Source organism: Cherax quadricarinatus, chromosome 40 (genome assembly GCF_038502225.1).
Source record: "Cherax quadricarinatus isolate ZL_2023a chromosome 40, ASM3850222v1, whole genome shotgun sequence".
NCBI classification, from domain to species: Eukaryota; Metazoa; Arthropoda; class Malacostraca; order Decapoda; family Parastacidae; genus Cherax; species Cherax quadricarinatus.
Genome location: NC_091331.1, coordinates 3,448,567 through 3,464,941, shown reverse-complemented (window position 1 = coordinate 3,464,941; position 16,375 = coordinate 3,448,567). Strand labels below are relative to the sequence as shown.

Genomic DNA, 16,375 nt, shown 5'->3' with positions numbered 1-16,375 from the left:
ACTGAGGAGGATCATCTACTGAGGAAGATCATCTACTGAGGAGGATCATCTACTGAGGAGGATCATCTACTGAGGATGATCATCTACTGAAGAAGATCATCTACTGAGGAGGATCATCTACTGAGGAGGATCATCTACTGAGGAGGATCATCTACTGAGGAGGATCATCTACTGAGGAGGATCATCTACTGAGGAGGATCATCTACTGAGGAAGATCATCTACTGAGGAGGATCATCTACTGAGGAGGATCATCTACTGAGGAGGATCATCTACTGAGGATGATCATCTACTGAGGAGGATCATCTACTGAGGAGGATCATCTACTGAGGATGATCATCTACTGAGGATGATCATCTACTGAGGAGGATCATCTACTTAGGAGGATCATTTACTTAGGAGGATCATCTACTGAGGAGGATCATCTACTGAGGATGATCATCTACTGAGGAGGATCATTTACTGAGGAGGATCATCTACTGAGGATGATCATCTACTGAGGAGGATCATCTACTGAGGAGGATCATCTACTGAGGAGGATCATCTACTGAGGAGGATCATCTACTGAGGAGGATCATCTACCGAGGAGGATCATCTACTGAGGAGGATCATCTACTGAGGATGATCTACTGAGGAGGATCATCTACTGAGGAGGATCATCTACTGAGGAGGATCATCTACTGAGGAAGATCATCTACTGAGGAGGATCATCTACTGAGGAGGATCATCTACTGAGGAGGATCATCTACTGAGGAGGATCATCTGCTGAGGAGGATAATCTACTGAGGATAATCATCTACTGAGGAGGATCATCTACTGAGGATGATCATCTACTGAGGAGGATCATCTACTGAGGATGATCATCTACTGAGGAGGATCATCTACTGAGGAGGATCATCTACTGAGGAGGATCATCTACTGAGGAGGATCATCTACTGAGGATGATCATCTACTGAGGATGATCATCTGCGGAGGAGGATCATCTACTGAGGAGGATCATCTACTGAGGAGGATCATCTACTGAGGAGGATCATCTACTGAGGAGGATCATCTACTGAAGAAGATCTACTGAGGAGGAACATCTATTGAGAAAGATCATCTACTGAGGAGAATCATCTACTGAGGAGGATCATCTACTGAGGAGGATCATCTACTGAGGAGGATCATCTACTGAGGAAGATCATCTACTGAGGAGGATCATCTACTGAGGAGGATCATCTACTGAGGAGGATCATCTACTGAGGAGGATCATCTACTGAGGAAGATCATCTACTGAGGAGGATCATCTACTGAGAAGGATCATCTACTGAGGAAGATCATCTACTGAGGAGGATCATCTACTGAGGAGGATCATCTACTGAGGAGGATCATCTACTGAGGAGGATCATCTACTGAGGAGGATCATCTACTGAGGAAGATCGTCTACTGAGGAGGATCATCTACTGAAGAGGATCGTCTACTGAGGAGGATCATCTACTGAGGAGGATCATCTACTGAGGAGGATCATCTACTGAGGAAGATCATCTACTGAGGAGGATCATCTACTGAGGAGGATCATCTACTGAGGAGGATCATCTACTGAGGAGGATCATCTACTGAGGAAGATCATCTACTGAGGAGGATCATCTACTGAGGAGGATCATCTACTGAGGAGGATCATCTACTGAGAAGGATCGTCTACTGAGGAGGATCATCTACTGAGGAGGATCGTCTACTGAGGAGGATCATCTACTGAGGAGGATCATCTACTGAGGAGGATCATCTACTGAGGAAGATCGTCTACTGAGGAGGATCATCTACTGAGGAGGATCATCTACCGAGGAGGATCATCTACTGAGGAGGATCGTCTACTGAGGAGGATCATCTACTGAGGAGGATCATCTACTGAGGAGGATCATCTACTGAGGAAGATCATCTACTGAGGAGGATCATCTACTGAGGAGGATCATCTTCTGAGGAGGATCATCTACTGAGGAGGATCATCTACTGAGGAGGATCATCTACTGAGGAGGATCATCTACTGAGGAGGATCGTCTACTGAGGAGGATCGTCTACTGAGGAGGATCATCTACTTAGGAGGATCATCTACTTAGGAGGATCGTCTACTGAGGAGGATCATCTACTGAGGAGGATCATCTACTGAGGAGGATCATCTACTGAGGAGGATCATCTACCGAGGAGGATCATCTACTGAGGAGGATCATCTACTGACGAAGATCATCTACTGAGGAGGATCATCTACTGAGGAGGATCATCTACTGAGGAGGATCATCTACTGAGGAGGATCGTCTACTGAGGAGAATCATCTACTGAGTAAGATCATCTACTGAGGAGGATCATCTACTGAGGAGGATCATCTACTGAGGAGGATCATCTACTGAGGAGGATCATCTACTGAGGAAGATCTTCTACTGAGGAGGATCATCTACTGAGGAGGATCATCTACTGAGGAGGATCATCTACTGAGGAGGATCATCTACTGAGGAGGATCATCTACTGAGGAAGATCATCTACTGAGGAGGATCATCTACTGAGGAGGATCATCTACTGAGGAGGATCATCTACTGAGGAAGATCATCTACTGAGGAGGATCATCTACTGAGGAGGATCATCTACTGAGGAAGATCATCTACTGAGGAAGATCATCTACTGAGGAGGATCATCTATTGAGGAAGATCATCTACTGAGGAAGATCATCTATTGAGGAAGATCATCTACTGAGGAAGATCATCTACTGAGGAGGATCATGTACTGAGGAAGATCATCTACTGAGGAAGATCATCTACTGAGGAGGATCATCTACTGAGGAGGATCATGTACTGAGGAAGATCATCTACTGAGGAAGATCATCTACTGAGGAGGATCATCTACTGAGGAGGATCATGTACTGAGGAAGATCATCTACTGAGGAAGATCATCTACTGAGGAAGATCATCTACTGAGGAGGATCATGTACTGAGGAAGATCATCTACTGAGGAGGATCATCTACTGAGGAGGATCATCTACTGAGGAGGATCATGTACTGAGGAAGATCATCTACTGAGGAAGATCATGTACTGAGGAGGATCATCTACTGAGGAGGATCATGTACTGAGGAAGATCATCTACTGAGGAGGATCATCTACTGAGGAGGATCATCTACTGAGGAGGATCATGTACTGAGGAAGATCATCTACTGAGGAGGATCATCTACTGAGGAGGATCATCTACTGAGGAGGATCATGTACTGAGGAGGATCATCTACTGAGGAGTATCATATACTGAGGAGGATCATCTACTGAGGAGGATCATGTACTAAGGAAGATCATCTACTGAGGAAGATCATGTACTGAGGAGGATCATCTACTGAGGAGGATCATGTACTAAGGAAGATCATCTACTGAGGAAGATCATGTACTTAGGAGGATCATCTACTGAGGAGGATCATGTACTGAGGAAGATCATCTACTGAGGAAGATCATGTACTGAGGATGATCATCTACTGAGGAAGATCATCTACTGAGGAAGATCATCTACTGAGGAGGATCATATACTGAGGAGGATCATCTACTGAGGAAGATCATGTACTGAGGAGTATCATCTACTGAGGAAGATCATCTACTGAGGAAGATCATCTACTGAGGAAGATCATCTACTGAGGAAGATCATCTACTGAGGAAGATCATCTACTGAGGAGGATCATCTTCTGAGGAAGATCATCTACTGAGGAAGATCATCTACTGAGGAAGATCATCTACTGAGGAAGATCATATACTGAGGAGGATCATCTTCTGAGGAAGATCATCTACTGAGGAAGATCATCTACTGAGGAAGATCATCTACTGAGGAGGATCATATACTGAGGAGGATCATCTACTGAGGAAGATCATGTACTGAGGAGTATCATCTACTGAGGAAGATCATCTACTGAGGAAGATCATCTACTGAGGAAGATCATCTACTGAGGAAGATCATCTACTGAGGAAGATCATCTACTGAGGAGGATCATCTTCTGAGGAAGATCATCTACTGAGGAAGATCATCTACTGAGGAAGATCATCTACTGAGGAAGATCATCTACTGAGGAGGATCATCTTCTGAGGAAGATCATCTACTGAGGAAGATCATCTACTGAGGAAGATCATCTACTGAGGAGGATCATCTACTGAGGAGGATCATCTACTGAGGAAGATCATCTACTGAGGAAGATCATCTACTGAGGATGATCATCTACTGAGGAAGATCATCTACTGAGGAAGATCATCTACTGAGGAAGATCATCTACTGAGGAAGATCATCTACTGAGGAGGATCATCTACTGAGGAGGATCATCTACTGAGGAAGATCATCTACTGAGGAAGATCATCTACTGAGGAGGATCATCTACTGAGGAGGATCATCTACTGAGGAGGATCATCTACTGAGGAGGATCATCTACTGAGGAAGATCATCTACTGAGGAGGATCATCTACTGAGGAAGATCATCTACTGAGGAGGATCATCTACTGAGGAGGATCATCTACTGAGGAGGATCATCTACTGAGGAAGATCATCTACTGAGGAGGATCATCTACTGAGGAAGATCATCTACTGAGGAGGATCATCTACTGAGGAGGATCATCTACTGAGGAGGATCATCTACTGAGGAAGATCATCTACTGAGGAGGATCATCTACTGAGGAAGATCATCTACTGAGGAGGATCATCTACTGAGGAAGATCATCTACTGAGGAGGATCATCTACTGAGGAGGATCATCTACTGAGGAGGATCATCTACTGAGGAAGATCATCTACTGAGGAGGATCATCTACTGAGGAGGATCATCTACTGAGGAAGATCATCTACTGAGGAGGATCATCTACTGAGGAAGATCATCAACTGAGGAGGATCATCTACTGAGGAAGATCATCTACTGAGGAGGATCATCTACTGAGGAGGATCATCTACTGAGGAAGATCATCTACTGAGGAGGATCATCTACTGAGGAGGATCATCTACTGAGGAGGATCATCTACTGAAGAGGATCATCTACTGAGGAAGATCATCTACTGAGGAGGATCATCTACTGAGGAGGATCATCTACTGAGGAGGATCATCTACTGAGGAAGATCATCTACTGAGGAGGATCATCTACTGAGGAAGATCATCTACTGAGGAGGATCATCTACTGAGGAAGATCATCTACTGAGGAGGATCATCTACTGAGGAAGATCATGTACTGAGGAGTATCATCTACTGAGGAAGATCATCTACTGAGGAAGATCATCTACTGAGGAAGATCATCTACTGAGGAGGATCATCTTCTGAGGAAGATCATCTACTGAGGAAGATCATCTACTGAGGAAGATCATCTACTGAGGAAGATCATATACTGAGGAGGATCATCTTCTGAGGAAGATCATCTACTGAGGAAGATCATCTACTGAGGAAGATCATCTACTGAGGAGGATCATATACTGAGGAGGATCATCTACTGAGGAAGATCATGTACTGAGGAGTATCATCTACTGAGGAAGATCATCTACTGAGGAAGATCATCTACTGAGGAAGATTATCTACTGAGGAAGATCATCTACTGAGGAAGATCATCTACTGAGGAGGATCATCTTCTGAGGAAGATCATCTACTGAGGAAGATCATCTACTGAGGAAGATCATCTACTGAGGAAGATCATCTACTGAGGAGGATCATCTTCTGAGGAAGATCATCTACTGAGGAAGATCATCTACTGAGGAAGATCATCTACTGAGGAGGATCATCTACTGAGGAGGATCATCTACTGAGGAAGATCTTCTACTGAGGAAGATCATCTACTGAGGATGATCATCTACTGAGGAAGATCATCTACTGAGGAAGATCATCTACTGAGGAAGATCATCTACTGAGGAAGATCATCTACTGAGGAAGATCATCTACTGAGGAAGATCATCTACTGAGGAGGATCATCTACTGAGGAGGATCATCTACTGAGGAAGATCATCTACTGAGGAAGATCATCTACTGAGGAGGATCATCTACTGAGGAGGATCATCTACTGAGGAGGATCATCTACTGAGGAGGATCATCTACTGAGGAAGATCATCTACTGAGGAGGATCATCTACTGAGGAAGATCATCTACTGAGGAGGATCATCTACTGAGGAGGATCATCTACTGAGGAGGATCATCTACTGAGGAAGATCATCTACTGAGGAGGATCATCTACTGAGGAAGATCATCTACTGAGGAGGATTATCTACTGAGGAGGATCATCTACTGAGGAGGATCATCTACTGAGGAAGATCATCTACTGAGGAGGATCATCTACTGAGGAAGATCATCTACTGAGGAGGATCATCTACTGAGGAGGATCATCTACTGAGGAGGATCATCTACTGAGGAGGATCATCTACTGAGGAAGATCGTCTACTGAGGAGGATCATCTACTGAGGAGGATCATCTACTGAGGAGGATCATCTACTGAGGAGGATCATCTACTGAGGAGGATCATCTACTGAGGAAGATCATCTACTGAGGAGGATCATCTACTGAGGAGGATCATCTACTGAGGAAGATCATCTACTGAGGAGGATCATCTACTGAGGAAGATCATCTACTGAGGAGGATCATCTACTGAGGAAGATCATCTACTGAGGAGGATCATCTACAGAGGAGGATCCTCTACTGAGGAGGATCATCTACTGAGGAGGATCATCTACTGAGGAGGATCATCTACTGAGGAGGATCATCTACTGAGGAGGATCCTCTACTGAGGAGGATCCTCTACTGAGGAGGATCATCTACTGAGGAGGATCATCTACTGAGGAGGATCATCTACTGAGGAGGATCATCTACTGAGGATGATCATCTACTGAGGAGGATCATGTACTGAGGAGGATCATCTACTGAGGAGGATCGTCTACTGAGGGGGATCATCTACTGAGGAGGATCATCTACTGAGGAAGATCATCTACTGAGGAGGATCGTCTACTGAGGAGGATCATCTACTGAGGAGGATCATCTACTGAGGAAGATCATCTACTGAGGAGGATCATCTACTGAGGAAGATCATCTACTGAGGAGGATCATCTACTGAGGAAGATCATCTACTGAGGAGGATCATCTACTGAGGAGGATCATCTACTGAGGAAGATCATCTACTGAGGAGGATCATCTACTGAGGAAGATCATCTACTGAGGAGGATCGTCTACTGAGGAGGATCATCTACTGAGGAGGATCATCTACTGAGGAAGATCATCTACTGAGGAGGATCATCTTCTGAGGAGGATCATCTACTGAGGAGGATCATCTACTGAGGAGGATCATCTACTGAGGAAGATCATCTACTGAGGAGGATCATCTACTGAGGAGGATCATCTACTGAGGAGGATCATCTACTGAGGAAGATCATCTACTGAGGAAGATCATCTACTGAGGAGGATCATCTACTGAGGAGGATCATCTACTGAGGAGGATCATCTACTGAGGAAGATCATCTACTGAGGAGGATCATCTACTGAGGAGGATCATCTACTGAGGAGGATCATCTACTGAGGATGATCATCTACTGAGGAGGATCATCTACTGAGGAGGATCATCTACTGAGGAGGATCATCTACTGAGGAGGATCATCTACTGAGGAAGATCATCTACTGAGGAGGATCATCTACTGAGGAGGATCATCTACTGAGGAGGATCATGTACTGAGGAGGATCATCTACTGAGGAGGATCATCTACTGAGGAGGATCATCTACTGAGGAGGATCATCTACTGAGGAGGATCATCTACTGAGGAGGATCATCTACTGAGGAGGATCATCTACTGAGGAAGATCATCTACTGAGGAGGATCATCTACTGAGGTGGATCATCTACTGAGGAGGATCATCTACTGAGGAGGATCATCTACTGAGGAGGATCATCTACTGAGGAAGATCATCTACTGAGGAAGATCATCTACTGGGGAGGATCATCTACTGAGGAAGATCATCTACTGAGGAGGATCATCTACTGAGGAAGATCATCCATTGAGGAAGATCATCTACTGAGGAGGATCATCTACTGAGGAAGATCATCTACTGAGGAGGATCATCTACTGAGGAGGATAATCTACTGAGGAAGATCATCTACTGAGGAAGATCATCTACTGAGGAGGATCATCTACAGAGGAAGATCATCTACTGAGGAAGATCATCTACTGAGGAGGATCATCTACTGAGGAGGATCATCTACTGAGGAAGATAATCTACTGAGGAAGATCATCTACTGAGGAGGATCATCTACTGAGGAGGATCATCTACTGAGGAGGATCATCTACTGAGGAGGATCATCTACTGAGGAGGATCATCTACTGAGGAGGATCATCTACTGAGGAGGATCATCTACTGAGGAAGATCATCTACTGAGGAGGATCATCTACTGAGGAGGATCATCTACTGAGGAAGATCATCTACTGAGGAGGATCATCTACTGAGGAAGATCATCTACTGAGGAGGATCATCTACTGAGGAAGATCATCTACTGAGGAAGATCATCTACTGAGGAGGATCATCTACTGAGGAAGTTCATCTACTGAGGAGGATCATCTACTGAGGAAGATCATCTACTGAGGAGGATCATCTACTGAGGAGGATCATCTACTGAGGAAGATCATCTACTGAGGAGGATCATCTACTGAGGAGGATCATCTACTGAGGAAGATCATCTACTGAGGAGGATCATCTACTGAGGAGGATCATCTACTGAGGAAGATCATCTACTGAGGAGGATCATCTACTGAGGAAGATCATCTACTGAGGAGGATCATCTACTGAGGAGGATCATCTACTGAGGAGGATCATCTACTGAGGAGGATCATCTACTGAGGAAGATCATCTACTGAGGAGGATCATCTACTGAGGAGGATCATCTACTGAGGAAGATCATCTACTGAGGAGGATCATCTACTGAGGAAGATCATCTACTGAGGAGGATCATCTACTGAGGAAGATCATCTACTGAGGAAGATCATCTACTGAGGAGGATCATCTACTGAGGAAGATCATCTACTGAGGAGGATCATCTACTGAGGAGGATCATCTACTGAGGAAGATCATCTACTGAGGAGGGTCATGTACTGAGGAGGATCATCTACTGAGGAAGATCATCTACTGAGGAAGATCATCTACTGAGGAGGATCATCTGCTGAGGAGGATCATGTACTGAGGAGGATCATGTACTGAGGAGGATCATCTACTGAGGAGGATCATCTGCTGAGGAGGATCATGTACTGAGGAGGATCATGTACTGAGGAGGATCATGTACTGAGGAGGATCATGTACTGAGGAGGATCATGTACTGAGGAGGATCATGTACTGAGGAAGATCATCTACTGAGGAGGATCGTCTTCAACGTAAAAATGTTGCGATTAATTCAAGATTTTTTCTTCTCTTAAAGAATATTAAGATTTTATTCATTTTTTCCCTTTAAAATGAAGTGGTGAAAAAATATTGATTCAAAATAATGAACATTTATTTTTCTACACCTTAATGTACACAGCATCCGTACACAGCATCCGTACACAGCATCCGTACACAGCATCCGTACACAGCATCCGTACACAGCATCCGTACCCAGCATCCGTACACGGCATCCGTACACAGCATCCGTACACAGCATCCGTACACAGCATCCGTACACAGCATCCGTACACAGCATCCGTACACAGCATCCGTACACGGCATCCGTACACAGCATCCGTACACAGCATCCGTACACAGCATCCGTACACAGCATCCGTACACAGCATCCGTACACAGCATCCGTACACAGCATCCGTACACAGCATCCGTACACGGCATCCGTACACAGCATCCGTACACAGCATCCGTACACAGCATCCTTACACAGCATCCGTACACAGCATCCGTACACAGCATCCGTACATAGCATCCGTACACAGCATCCGTACACAGCATCCGTACACAGCATCCGTACACAGCATCCGTACACGGCATCCGTACACAGCATCCGTACACAGCATCCGTACACAGCATCCGTACACAGCATCCGTACACAGCATCCGTACACAGCATCCGTACACAGCATCCGTACACAGCATCCGTACAAAGCATCCGTACACAGCATCCGTACACAGCATCCGTACACAGCATCCGTACACGGCATCCGTACACAGCATCCCTACACGGCATCCGTACACGGCATCCGTACACAGCATCCGTACACAGCATCCGTACACGGCATCCGTACACAGCATCCGTACACAGCATCCGTACACAGCATCCGTACACAGCATCCGTACACAGCATCCGTACACAGCATCCGTATACAGCATCCGTACACAGCATCCGTACACAGCATCCGTACACAACATCCGTACATAGCATCCGTACACAGTATCCGTACACAGCATCCGTACACAGCATCCGTACATAGCATCCGTACACAGCATCCGTACACAGCATCCGTACACAGCATCCGTACACAGCATCCGTACACAGCATCCGTACACAGCATCCGTACACAGCATCCGTACACGGCATCCGTACACGGCATCCGTACACAGCGTCCGTACACGGCATCCGTACACAACATCCGTACACAGCATCCGTACACAGCATCCGTACACAGCATCCGTACACAGCATCCGTACACAGTATCCGTACACGGCATCCGTACACAGCATCCGTACACAGCATCCGTACACAGCATCCGTACACGGCGTCCGTACACAGCATCCGTACACAGCATCCGTACACAGCATCCGTACACAGCATCCGTACACAGCATCCGTACACAGCATCCGTACACGGCATCCGTACACAGCATCCGTACACAGCATCCGTACACAGCATCCGTACACGGCATCCGTACACAGCATCCGTACACGGCATCCGTACACATCATCCGTACACGGCATCCGTACACAGCATCCGTACACAGCATCCGTACACAGCATCCGTACACAGCATCCGCACACGGCATCCGTACACAGCATCCGTACACAGCATCCGTACACGGCATCCGTACACAGCATCCGTACACAGCATCCGTACACAGCATCCGTACACGGCATCCGTACACAGCATCCGTACACGGCATCCGTACACGGCATCCGTACACGGCATCTGTACACAGCATCCGTACACGGCATCCGTACACGGCATCCGTACACGGCATCCGTACACGGCATCCGTACACAGCATCCGCACACAGCATCCGTACACAGCATCCGTACACGGCATCCGTACACGGCATCCGTACACAGCATCCGTACACAGCATCCGTACACAGCATCTGTACACAGCATCCGTACACAGCATCCGTACACAGCATCCGTACACAGCATCCGTACACAGCATCTGTACACAGCATCCGTATACAGCATCTGTACACAGCATCTGTACACAGCATCTGTACACAGCATCCGTACACAGCATCTGTACACAGCATCCGTACACAGCATCTGTACACAGCATCTGTACACAGCATCTGTACACAGCATCCGTACACAGCATCTGTACACAGCATCCGTACACAGCATCTGTATACAGCATCTGTACACAGCATCCGTACACAGCATCTGTACACAGCATCTGTACACAGCATCTGTACACAGCATCCGTACACAGCATCTGTACACAGCATCTCTACACAGCATCCGTACACAGCATCCGTACACCGCATCTGTACACAGCATCCGTACACAGCATCTGTACACAGCATCCGTACACAGCATCTGTATACAGCATCTGTACACAGCATCCGTACACAGCATCTGTACACAGCATCTGTACACTGCATCTGTACACAGCATCCGTACACAGCATCTGTACACAGCATCTGTACACAGCATCCGTACACAGCATCCGTACACTGCATCTGTACACAGCATCCGTACACAGCATCTGTACACAGCATCCGTACACAGCATCTGTACACAGCATCTGTACACAGCATCCGTACACAACATCCGTACACAGCATCTGTACACAGCATCCGTACACAGCATCTGTACACAGCATCTGTACACAGCATCTGTACACAGCATCCGTACACAGCATCCGTACACAGCATCCGTACACAGCATCTGTACACAGCATCCGTACACAGCATCCGTACACAGCATCCGTACACAGCATCTGTACACAGCATCTGTACACAGCATCCGTACACAACATCTGTACACAGCATCTGTACACAGCATCTGTACACAGCATCCTTACACATCATCTGTACACAGCATCCATACACAGCATCCGTACACAGCATCCGTACACACCATCCGTACACTCACACGGGTATATACACTGAGAGGTACACTTCTTTCTATGTATATATACCTAAAGTTTACTTTAATTTGTATTTTAGGGATTAAAGTATTCCTATTTGGTGGTAAAAATGTTATGTGTAGCCTTTAATGATCATAGTGTAGTCGACAGGCTTTAAACCCCATTGACCTACCATCTTCTTGGTGATGGCTTATACGACAGGAGATAAGAAAATAGCGTGAGTCCTAGTTATGGGAGAGACGAGATAGGGTCGACAATAAACACCAGAGAAATTCATGGCGGAGGTCGTAATCATTCCTCTCACAGGAACAGCCGAGAGAGGTCTGGCAGGAAGACGAGAGGTCAGTCACATATATGATAAAAATTCAGATTCGCTCATGATTTAAAATACACAGACACAGAAACACACACACACACACACACACACACACACACACACACACACACACACACACACACACACACACACACACACACTTTCGAGTATTTATCAAGGACTACTACTTGGTTGGTGTGCCTGTCACCTGCGCACCTCCAGGCGAGGATGCTTTAAACCCTAAAAGAATAATTAAAATATGCCTCTCGGTAAAAAATAACCGCTATGCCCACTATCACAATCCGACCCATCAATAATGGCCTTTATCCTCGAGGCCCGAAAAGCATCATGGTCAAGGAAGGTATTCAATGTCATTACCGGAGTCCTCATTCACATCCTTGTCGATACTGTGTGCTATTATTATATTCACGAGCCACACAGCTGTACCTCTGGTTCCATCCTTGGAAGAGTAAGACGTATGTGCAACATTTAGTATCTTTATCGTCGACAGTAAAGATGCTTAAGTGTTGCGCTTGTATCTTATGGACCGCTGTCCAGAAAGGCAGCTTGCATCCCAACACTGAAAAAAAAATAACAGAAAATTTAGACCTCCCATCAGAGGACATTTTCTCTCCTCTCCCAGTTTCTCTTCAACTCTTCCCTCAGAAAGACTTATGCATAAGTCGTTTTCCCAGGTATACTCTGGGAAAAATACAGGTAGTGTTAACTGATCTCCTGATGGCAGAGCTCACGGGACAGCTTGTCAAGGTCTGTATAGGATATGTCAAGAGAAGACGTTAAGAATAACTCATTGTACTGTGACTTTGTCAGTGGTCCAAGTCGGACCGAAACGTCGTCGTAAGCTTCTCTCTTTTATGTGCTGGTTATTTGTGTATCGTTCCAGTCACGGTATTGTGCCTTTTTTGTTATTTACTGCTTAATCCACAGGAGACGCACGCACTTAGCAAATGATGCAGGGGTAGACAGGCTGAGGAATGAAGCTGATAGCCATACACCAGCCCCGATAGGGAAAGGGCCGCATACAGGCGAAGCATGATCCGTCGGTCCACTTTCAAGGTCTTGTGAAGGAGCATTTTCAGAATGTTCAGCTCGAAATGCGTTCGTGTTGAGGTGCTTAAGAAGTGAAGCTCGGATCACTGCCGAGTCAAGAACCATCTCCAGGAAATATATTTGACTCTCATAGGGGACCACATGAAGAATAAACCTCTGCACCCGAGACTGGGTCAAATATACAGACACCGTCTTCCAGGTGGAAAATTGGTAGCTAACACTGAAGGCTCACTCTGTAATGTTGTCCACTGCCACCTGTAGATAGTGACAGGCTTCCTAGGGAGTAGACTTTGAGCAATACATCACATACAAGAAGGGAGCAATATGGATCATCATTCATAGCCACAATAAAAAAAGGAGCATGTGATAACTAAAACGCTCTCCCGAGGGGCCACCGTCTCCCAGGATGACTCTTGCGAGTAGCACAAACCAGCCCTAACATTGAGCAACCTGTTACTAAGAAACTGTTGGAGAAACTGGAGTGCACGACCCAGTAGTACCCAAGACTGGAAACGGTGGGACCACAAAACCTGCTCATGGTTTCAAAGACTTTCTCCAGGTTGAAAAAGATTGCCAGGGTCTGAGTGCAGCTGGCGGACCTCTCCTGGATATCAGTAATAGGGAACTTGCGGAAACCGAACAGTACAGGAGAAATCAAGCTGTTCATCTCCCAGTACTTGATCAGCTGAATGTTCAACAGCCTCTCTGTCGGTTTACAATAAGAGTTCATTAAAGAGACAGACAATTAAGTGGCAGTCTCTCTGGGATTCCGACGCGCCTTGAAGATGACCAGACCCACAGACTGCCGTCAGCACTGAGAAAATACACCACACGTCCTGAATAAAATAAGCAAATTCACTCACAATACAAATGATGAAAACTGAGACAAATGTGCAACATCTGGGTATCTTTATTGTAGACGTTTCGCCATCCAGTGTCTTTATCAATACAGATTCTAGGACATAATTATGTCCTAGAATCTGTATTGATAAAGCCACTGGAAAGCGAAACGTCTACAATAAAGATACCCAGATGTTGCACATTTGTCTCAGTTTTCATCTTGTCGGTATTGTATACCATTCTTGTACAATACAAATGATGTAGGAAGGAAGTTCCATAAACTCTAGTAATGTGCCTCAAACCTCTCAACGGAATCGTGCGAGAGGCCGACAGGTTGGTTTGGAGGAGGTGGGTACAGATTTGGGGCGAGGGTAAGTTAGGATACTAGATGTATGTCTGGCGAGCAGATGATGGATTAGCATGGGGAATGTGAGTGCACAGGGACTGATGGGTGTGTATGTGGTGGTTAGTACATATGGGACAGGTGAGTGTGGATAAAGGGGGCGAGCACGTGGAACAGGAGGGCGCTATACACTTCTTTTTCTTAGGACGGAGAGGAAGTGAATGATGAAATCTTCCTCCATGTATATATTGCCACCCAGACTGAAAACGTTATCGCTGCGAGAATAAAGCTGGTGTTAGTAGCACTATTACCAGCCACGCGTTACCAAGTTACCAGCATTACCACCAGTAGCGTGCAACTAGTGGGCACTTGGTGTTAGAGAGGAAAGCAATGAGAGTAGAAGAGAGAGAGAGAGATGGGGAGGAGTCTCGGGTCAACCACTCTGTCGTATTCTTGGCTACTGGTCCTGCCAGGTCGAGGACTACAGCTCTGGTGGTCTCAGTGTCACTGTCATTATAACATATCCTTCTTGTGCCACAGAAATGACTGACCAGCATTTCAGTGAATCAGTGGAGGAGAGAGAAGGCAGGAGAAGCGGGGCGGGGCGTGGTTAGAATAGCAGCTCCTCCCCCTATGACCGGGCTCCGCCTCGCGGCCTCCAACACATATAGGGTGCGCCAGACGTTGATGGCTCAGTGGCCGCCCAGCAATGGTCGTGTGGGACCTCTTGGTGCTCGTGTTCCGTATTCTGTGCTTCAAGCCGGCCGTCATCGTGATCTGAGCAACCATGGAGCATAAGGGCCTCGACCCCACTGACGTTTACTGAGCGTCTCCCACTAGACCTCTCACTAGTCTTCTTACTCGTTCTCACCACTACCTGCCTGACGGTGCTCCTGCAGCTTCGTCTGCTCTGGTCATCACCAGTTCTTGCACCACCCACAGCTGCACGCCCTTTTACCATGAGTTCCGCTCTGGATCCCTTGGATCCCACGGGTATATACTGATGAAGCAGGGACACCTAACCCTCTCTAGCCATGGCGCCACAGACTCCCTTGCTTCTGCAGTTCCGCCTCGCCCTGTCCTTGCTGTCCTTGCTAGCCGCCCCCTCCCTGGGTCTCCTCCCACACCTCCCAGATGGCGACGTTGTAGATGAGAACAACTTGGGGCAGGGGGCGTGGCAGGTACTCAGCCTGACAGATGCTGTGAGTCTCCACCAGCGCCTGAAGCAGGAGGAACAAGTTAAGGGAGGAAGAACAGAGGAACGCAGAGGGCAGGAAGAGGCAAGATTCATTGACATCACAGAAGGAGGTCTCTACAGAGGCGGTAAGTGTCACTCAAGGTCAATACTCATCTTAGTTGCTATTTTGTTCCCTCTTCTGCCTTAACTTTTATTACAACAAGTACAACAGCAACACAAAAAGCCTAGTAGCGTTTAACTTGCTCAATAGTTACACAGCATAAGTCCTACACATGTACACACACTATCAGTCCCAACATCTGTGCGCAGTGCCAGTTTTTCACAGTATGTAAATATAGTGTCAACCCAATGCCTAAGGT

At 46.5% G+C, this 16,375-nt stretch overlaps 1 protein-coding gene and 1 long non-coding RNA gene across 2 annotated transcripts in view; one reads left to right on the top strand and one right to left on the bottom strand.

Moving 5' to 3' along the window:
- The window catches only part of LOC138853791 (uncharacterized), a 47,267-nt gene that overhangs the window by 30,037 nt on the left and 855 nt on the right, over nucleotides 1-16,375 (bottom strand). The gene's annotated exons all lie outside the window — the stretch shown is intronic.
- The window catches only part of LOC128687150 (uncharacterized), a 25,570-nt gene continuing 24,725 nt past the window's right edge, over nucleotides 15,531-16,375 (top strand). Inside the window, exon 1 of the mRNA XM_070092638.1 lies at nucleotides 15,531-16,141. Coding sequence (XP_069948739.1) covers nucleotides 15,853-16,141 — 289 coding nt within the window. The 5' untranslated portion in view covers nucleotides 15,531-15,852. The remainder of the gene's footprint in view (nucleotides 16,142-16,375) is intronic.